The sequence below is a fragment of the Opisthorchis viverrini genome (genome assembly GCF_000715545.1).
Source record: "Opisthorchis viverrini unplaced genomic scaffold opera_v5_150, whole genome shotgun sequence".
In the NCBI taxonomy this organism is placed as follows: Eukaryota; Metazoa; Platyhelminthes; class Trematoda; order Opisthorchiida; family Opisthorchiidae; genus Opisthorchis; species Opisthorchis viverrini.
In genome coordinates, this window is record NW_008751806.1 from 913366 (window position 1) to 921763 (window position 8398).

Here is an 8398-nt window from a genome sequence, read left to right on the forward strand (position 1 = left end):
GTATCCCCTTGGTAATGTCACGTAAATGTTACCCTGATTACTTAACCCATTATTGATTGTGTTTGAGTCACGTTCGAACGGTTATGGTTGAACACATTTATCGTGAAACGACAAATACGTGGGGTATAAACACTTTGATGACGAAATTGTTATCACCATGGCAAAGCTACGGGCCTGACAACGCTAAATAAATCATGCGGTCCACGCGACGAAATAAATCAGATTTAGGTGACATATGAAGGATATGGAAGGAATGGCATGGAAAAATCTGCGAAGAAAACGGGCGGCGAAGCGCAAGAGTGATCTGGTAATTAGTGACGGTATGAAGAGAGCAGCTGTTTTGTGCCTTCTGAACTTGTAAGCGTTTCTTCGCCAATCGGGATAACATCGTCAGTTCGCATTAGATTAGCGTCGATTCGGTAAGTAGGGAGTTACGTCTATGTGCGGTGGAGTGGTGAGAACGTAGTTATGTCGGAGTTCAGGGGAATGGCCAAGTGCACTCGCTGCCCTAATGAAAGCTAAGCTCAGGCCCATTAAGAACAAACCCGAACAAACGCCGAGACATGGAAGAGACTGTTCGAATGAGTACTGTAGGCGCCAATCACACCGATCACTCAACTACTCACGAGTAACCCGTTATATTCCGAGGCTTCTACGGATCAACAGTAAATAATCAAGGAGTTCTAAATAACTTAATCGCGGTTTGAGGGGCATCTGGATCGAAACCTATTTTAAATTTTGCTCAATGCTTTTTGAGAGACAATAAGAGTTAAATAAATTTAGCTGAATCATCATGTTTTTATCCGGAAATGCACAATTTTGTGAGCGAACATACACGAGGATAGATTTTTTCTCATTTCCTTCACCACTAACTCCCACAAGGTGAAGATACACGCACCAATGAGAATGAAATACACAATATTTTCTATTTTTGGCTTTTTTGAGGTGTTGGATTATACTGTAAAGAAGGATTGGACTTTGATCAAAGGTGCTTAGAGACATTTGTTCTAGCGGAATGTAGCACCGCATGGAGCCACTGGTATTCGCTCTCCTCTCTGTAACCCCAATGCAACCGACTAATTGCTTTACTCAGTGTCACAAATGCAGAATTGTACTCAACACCACCAGAACTAAAGGAACCCTGGAGAAATCCGACCATTTCACCCTATGTACTTTTTTCAAGAAAACATCAAGCTATTCAACAATTTTCCTCAACCAGCTTCCAACCTTTACCGAAGCTATAAATGCTTGTTTTGTATGCGATTACTATCACCTCCCACCGGGGGACTACAATTTGCTCATAATACGGATGAACTGATGCCATCGTACAACGAACGCTGTGTGACGCAGAAGCCACCCTATACATAAAAATGCAACCATATTTGGCCATGCCATGCCATCTAATTTGTACACCTAATGTATTTTTTTTGGATCAGTGCACGACCGGATCAATTGTCGTTCACTGTGGAAGTTGGAAACCTTGTTTTTTTTGCGAGATCTCACAAGTGGTTTGAAATATTCTCGTCACCACTGAATGCATGGTGGAATGGGTAGCCTCCCTCTTATACGCTTACGTTACTATGGTTTCCAAGGCATGTTCAATATCTCTACTTTAAATAGTTAGTTGCACATAACTTGATCGGTCTGATTGGGATAAATATTGAATTTTTGACTCGTTTTCTTGATCGGTTCACTGAATGCCTTTAGTTCAGCTTTTCTGCTTGTGTTCTGAGGGGCCTGTTTGCTCGTCGCGTTGTCATCTACCCTTTCCTCGTTTGATCGGCTATTTTGAGCAGTTTTCTCCCTTTATTTGGATTGATCCATTCGATACTGCTCTGTTTTTTGGTTTCCAACTCAACTAGAAGTTCAGCCATTAACTAAGGCTTTTTTCGTATGGATTGGTAGAATGGATCAATATCGATGGGCACTCTTCTCATCTAGCGTTAAGCCTGGACGCACTCCTAATCCCGTGGGCAAGTATCCAGACGTGTCCTAATTGGGTCGATATCCTTCCCTGTTTTCGTGAATCAAAACAAGATGGCAGAAAGCAATTTTCGGAGCTAATCCAAAGTGTTGTGTAATTTCAAAAGGTCGCGTGCAGCTTCACCGACACCTTTTCACCGACACACTGGTCCTTCTGTCTATGGTACAGAATACTAGCCAGTGGCATATTAATGATAATCCTGAATGTTAAGATCTATGTCACCTGACCGGTTGCAATCTCCTCCCGTCCAACTCATCGCTGGCAGTCTTTTTAATTGGAAGATCCCACGATCCTGACTGAATAAGATCTCGAGAACTTGGTTAATACCAGAGCGAAGTAGCCTTCGCGGAAATCAAGGAAATAAAAAAAACTGGAGAAGTAGTCTGCTGTATCCGACACCGAGTATTCTGTCCAGGTGAGATGTGTGTCATCCGACAGGAATAAACAATATCTTTTCTATACGAAATTTATGTGGTTCACCATTCCATGTTATCTGGCCACTTACTGTGTCACCTATGGGACGAATACAACAAACGGACTGGTTGCCTAGCTGGTCTACATATATTGAAAGAAATTTCCGATCATCTCTTGTCACTCTCTCAATCACTGTGATAGCTTTCAATGTGAGGTTCTTACCAAATGCGGACTCCTCTGCCAACGTCTCTCCATCGCAATCATTCGACTGGAGCAAACTGGATTTCAGTTCACTTGACTATGGTTTTCCTTTGAACACTGAGCAAAAATTTTTGTTGAGTTCGTCGGTATTCTGATGCCTAGCTGCCCAACTATTCATAGGATGTCACTTGCAAAATTGTCTTCGAGTCGGTGGGCTGTGAATTTGATGTACTGAAGACCGATTGGTCAGTTTACCCAGAAGCCAACCAACTCAAAACATGACCGAACAAGGCTAATCTTAGAAACTCTTCTAATAAGTTCAAACTAGGCAGTGACAGCTTTGTCCAGACATCCGTAGATAAGCTCATAGCTATCAGTTCATTTCATCGTCCTTCTTCCATAGTCTCCAGATGCCGAGTGGAATTGTCGGATTTGAATCACATCGCTTTTATCGTATTCTTTGGCCATGCGTTGCAACACATCCTTTGATTTATAAAACCTGGAAAATCTCTCTCCATGTGTTCTCACATGACACTGCTCCGGAGGAACAGTTATGTTCGTGCTGAAGAATACATGAAATCAACCATTCGGTTGTAACACCCTTCCGGTGATTAACTGCCTTGCCACTCAAAAGAAAAACGACAGCTGAGATACTGTCAGGTTATCCAGGTCTAGACAGAAGCCGTCGAGATCCAAAGGTTGGGTTCGAACCACCGACCTTTCGTGCAGTAAGTTCGCACTTTGACCACTGGGATCAAGTGTTGCAGACAATGCGGCACCGCTTAACCATGGCGATGAAGCGGTTTATTGATTTTCGTCAACTCACATTACATATGAACGTTTTGGTGTACGCTTCAAGGTGGATTCTTTTAGAGTTCTGTGAAAGTCTTCCGTTATAATTTTTTTCACACTCACCATTTCACCCATTATTAGCTCGGGGATTACATTAAATGTCTGCGACAGCAGAAAACTGAAATAGCTTTCTGCCTAGAAATTAGGAGTGCTTCTCCGGAGTAATGTTCCTGTCATATGTAAGCCCAAACCCGCTTTGCTTTGCCCATTACAATAGTAAGACGTATTTTATTCCATGAGGGGCCGAAGCCTTCTGGCTGACCGTCTTTTAGGTTTCACAGTTGTGTTTCAGATATTAGAACAGGTGTAGCCCACTGTAATGGAGATTATTTCTCGTAAGACCGAAACATCGGCAAACAGTAAACAGCTGTTTCATCCGATTTGGGAGTCGTCAGCGGTGCATATTTTACTAAACTCTATGGTTTCTCGAGCCGGCAACCCGCAGACGATCAGTTTGAACACTTGAACTTTCGGCCACGAACGTCTGATCAGCCGTGTAGTTAACTAGCAATTAGGTAGGATATAGGGCCATTCAGCCTTCAGTCACGGGATCCACATCACACGGTTACGTGTGCTGATTGGATCCTCGAGTGACAACATTTCAGATGAAAGTTCCACTGATCTTGTGAAGTTATTTTTCCTCTTCAATCATTCTGAGACGTGACTTTGGAAGTGCTATTAAAAAATACAGGATGCACTCAGTTTTCAAAACTGACGAAATTCGGTGTTTATGAATCCACTCAGAAGCCCAATTTTCGGTCCCGGTTCTTACTGACAGGTTCTGGTGAGTCGCGGTATTGTGGAGTTGGACATTGGAATACAGTGGAATCGTCGAAACTGTTAGTATTCAGTGAAGATTCGGACCGCTCACGTGATGGGTATCCTCCCTACTGTCAGTAGAAATTCCCATGGAACTGAACACCTGATAGAACGCGTCACTCGCATCCATTACCACGTGACTGAGTGCAGTAGGGACAGGGTGAATGCACGTGATTTCAGACGTACCGAGAAATATAAACATTTCTTTCGGTTTTAAATCCTACAGCGAGGCCTGCCTCCTATTCTTCTCACAGATGGACGCAAACCGTTGGATTTGAGATTGCTCGGAACTACTGTGGCAAAAATCTTGCAAACGAATAATTTGATTGTCAACTAATACAATACCGAGTAAGTTCCACCAGCTTAATGTCGATCCAGCCAATCAGAATGTGGGATGCTTTGTGTGTGCGTCTGTTTGTGAACTCATAAATGTCGACATCAATCGCGTGACCTTGTGTGTCTCACGCCTACTGTGTCTCATAGTCAGTGACAATCCGATAATGCCTACGGCTCAGTAATTTGGACTAACAATCGACATTTCGGTTCGGTTCAGTCTGTCATCTCGAAGCATTTGGGATGACAAACGATCAATGCACTCCGGAATACTGGTTTTGGATAGGGACTGCATTTTATTCGTGCTTCCTATTGAATGAGATTATTGTGCCTTACTTTTCTGGACTGTGGTTCAAGAACTACGACCAGTTAAAACGCCCGTTGTATTTCGAGTGGAATGGAAGGTGAGTTCGTCTTTTTGTATGGCTGGTTTTGATATGTACCGTCTACTTAAGTGCTCTCAACAGTAGTACACGAGTATTTTGACGGCGATTTTATTTGTCAAGTGACAGGTTATTGTTGACTACACGAAGTGGTATGGTAATGCAAACTGAAAGGATTTTTGTACGAAAGTGCCGTTTTTCCCATTGTCTCTGTCATAGTGATCGCATTCAATGGCATGTAGTTCATCAACTCAAAGATAGGCATACAATCCGAATTTAATTTCGGAAATTTGTGATTTGGCGCCAAATGGATGGTGAACTTAAAAATAACGACGACAGGATTTGAATCGCAATCAGATTGCCTGAGGATTGACCGAATGCGACAGTCGGTCGTGTAACGATCATATCTTTCCAAACAGAAGCTGACTGGAGTCAAGGAATGTACCCTATATTCACTATCCTGCGTATGCACCCATATGTACTGATAACTGAACTGATACCAACACCGCTTCGGTTCAAAAAGTCCGCCCTCTATTTGCACTATTTATTCATCGGTTTCACTTAACTTTGTCCTTTCTATGGGGTTCTTTGCTGGAGGAAAGTTGCAACAACAACAACCTGTCGTGAAAATGATTTCCTCCACAGAATGTTCCCTATTGTAAAAACCTTTTGGAGGGGCAAGGCCGAATAAGAAATCGCTTTTGACTCCAGAATATGGATGAGGTTTTGCTTTGTGTTTCCATAGGGGAATATAATAGTTTGTAATTGATTCCCTGTTAGCTGCTGTTCTGACATGCAGGAAATCAGTTCGACCGAACAGCAGGGAATGTACATTACCGGTGACAAGCTGTCTGAATGCAAGGTTCATCCGCCCCCAGGTCACATCTGGGTGTCCCGTTGAGGTCAAACAGCGGTGTGGCCAAACGAATGTGGCTAGGTATACATGTGTGCACATCGGACCACTGAAGTGATTACGCAAGTAGGTAAGCGAGTGAGCAAGTAAATAGTGTGTAAGCAAGCTAGCCAGACGATTTTATGCCGTGGAAACTGTGGCCAACCGGAGAGTTTAGTGCATATTTTGCAATCCTACTGGAACACGCATGATACCCGATGTGCTCGTCATAATCGGGTTACAAGGGAACTCGGAAAACGTCTGTGTTGACTGCGATAAACCGTCTTCGAGGAGTTGAGAGCACCTACTTCGACGTCCTTCATCAAACCTGACCTAATCGCTGTTCGAGATCACCGAGCAACTGTAATAGACGTCAGCATAGTCTCGGATGGGCGCGGAGTGACTGTGTGGAATGAGAAGAAGCAGAAGTATGGTGCTGACGAATATTCCCTCGCCATAATCTCAGCCCTACATGCAATCGGTTGTGATGTCGACTTTTTGGTCCACCAACCGATGATAATCTCTTATCGAGGAATCTGCTTTCCTCAATCCGCTAAGGCTGTTATTGAATTGGGACTTCCTAAGGTCACAGTCGGTGGCTTGTGTTTACTTACCATTGTGGGCTCTCTGCGTACTTATGACACTTTTATGCGTGGCACATGGCGTTGAATGTACATTTTTGCCATTTACTCTCACACTAGACCCAGTATGACGGACACTTTGTGCTTGATGTGCGAGTCTTGACTGTGCTAGCGCCTACCACCCCTTGAACAGCATTCACCATTGTTTGTCCTTTCTTCGGTTGTCAGTCTTTAGACGCGTATTTCCATACCAAAATCTTTACATACTTTGGGATTCACCTCATTAGACTGGCACTGTCCTTGACATGATTTCGTATGAGACGTTTCTCTCTTTTCTCCTATATTCTCCTGTTACTCTTTCGCATTCATCGCTTGCATTCCCTTTTTATGTTTGTGACCATGCTCTTCAAAAATAAATGATAATATAGTTGTGAGTAGCTAAAAAGGCTGTACACTAGGCGATGGGTGCCAGACAGCATTTTTGCCACCCGAGCGAAGCACCAAGACTCAACGATATAGGAATACTAAATAGATCGCTGGTTTGCTATACTGAATTGTGTGTTGATTTTCTTGGCTATCTCAAAGTTGTTTTGTATGCCTTGTAATATAATGTGGTGTTCTGTTCTAATTTCCTACAAAACTGTGTGGCTAGCGTTGTGCAGACCATGCTGACTAATGGCTGTCGTATGTGTGAACCCTGACAGAGTCTTCTGACTCCAGACTTCTGGAGGCCTCCAGACCCCAACTCGCTTAGACTCTGGGTCCCAAGCATTCAGTTATTTACAGCTGACTTGATAAACGTAGTCTACCGATTGAGCGCGCTAATGATGCGCCATTCTGTTTAATTTCCTAAGTTTTACACTGTATATCAGACCTTCGGTTGACTGCGGAACGCCGCAGCTCACCTGAGAGGCGAAGCCTGAAAGGAATGCCCGCCCTTCAAGTTAGTATGTAAATGAGTACGCGTCAACATGCATGCCAGAAAGCTCGGAAGTTCAAGATGGATAAGAATTACTGAGATTAACATATCTATGGGACACCCATCGAACCTTCACTCCATTTTGGAATAAAAGATCATTGCAGATGCAAGCTTTTCAGCAAAATGCTGATGTAGTGGTTCTACGTAAATTTCGTCCTGTAAATGAAGCCAATCTATACCGAAAAGCTCGGAAAGTACTGTGAGCCCTTACTGAGAATCTTTAGCACTGCACATCACGCGAAACTTCAGTAGGGAGTCTTGAACACGCGAGCTACTGAATAATAGTGAGTAGTAGCCTGTCTTTTGATAAATTCCGGAATGCGGGTATGCACATGCTTCACTGCTATACAATCACACGGTTCATTTGTGTACATTTGAATCCTCAACTAAAAAGAATAGAAAATAGAAGGTGAGAGAGGAATCTGGTGCTAGTTCATCGCGAGCATTCTAAGGTGTCTACACCTCGAAGCGCACAATCAGATAATGTGGATAGAGACCAACACCAAGAAAGCCACTGATGTCGATCATTTGATATTTCTTGCAACGCGGACCACACCAACAACATTGAAAATCCTCGTGATCTCTTTTACTAATATTATCACTTATTTTTGAAGAGCATGTTCTCAAACACAACTAGTGAATGCAAGCGACGAATGCGAAAAGGTAACAAGAGAATACGAGATAAAAGAGAGGAACGGCCCCTTTTAAAACCAGAGACGAATCGTATGTGAAAATTTTGGTATGGAAACACGCGTCTAAAGACCAACAACTGAAGAAAGGACAAACAATGTTGAATGCTAATATAATATCATCTGAAAACTAATTCGGTTCTTTCGAGAGACTCACCTGGAACCCAGCTGAATCCCTCGTTTGTGGTGTTCTCAGGCAACTGAATGTGCTGCACCAGGCCGCCTCATGTTTCAGTCGCTACGATATTTGAAATATCGCGATACATGTATA

At 43.1% G+C, this 8398-nt stretch overlaps 2 protein-coding genes across 2 annotated transcripts in view; one reads left to right on the forward strand and one right to left on the reverse strand.

Moving 5' to 3' along the window:
* T265_06893 (hypothetical protein) overlaps nt 1-8398 on the reverse strand; it is a gene marked incomplete at both ends in the record, with an annotated part of 39908 nt that overhangs the window by 25101 nt on the left and 6409 nt on the right. The window lies entirely within an intron of this gene.
* T265_14163 (hypothetical protein) overlaps nt 4788-8398 on the forward strand; it is a gene marked incomplete at both ends in the record, with an annotated part of 41919 nt that continues 38308 nt past the window's right edge. The window contains one exon of the mRNA XM_009172296.1: nt 4788-5007. Within this exon, the coding sequence (XP_009170560.1) occupies nt 4847-5007 (161 nt within the window). The remainder of the gene's footprint in view (nt 5008-8398) is intronic.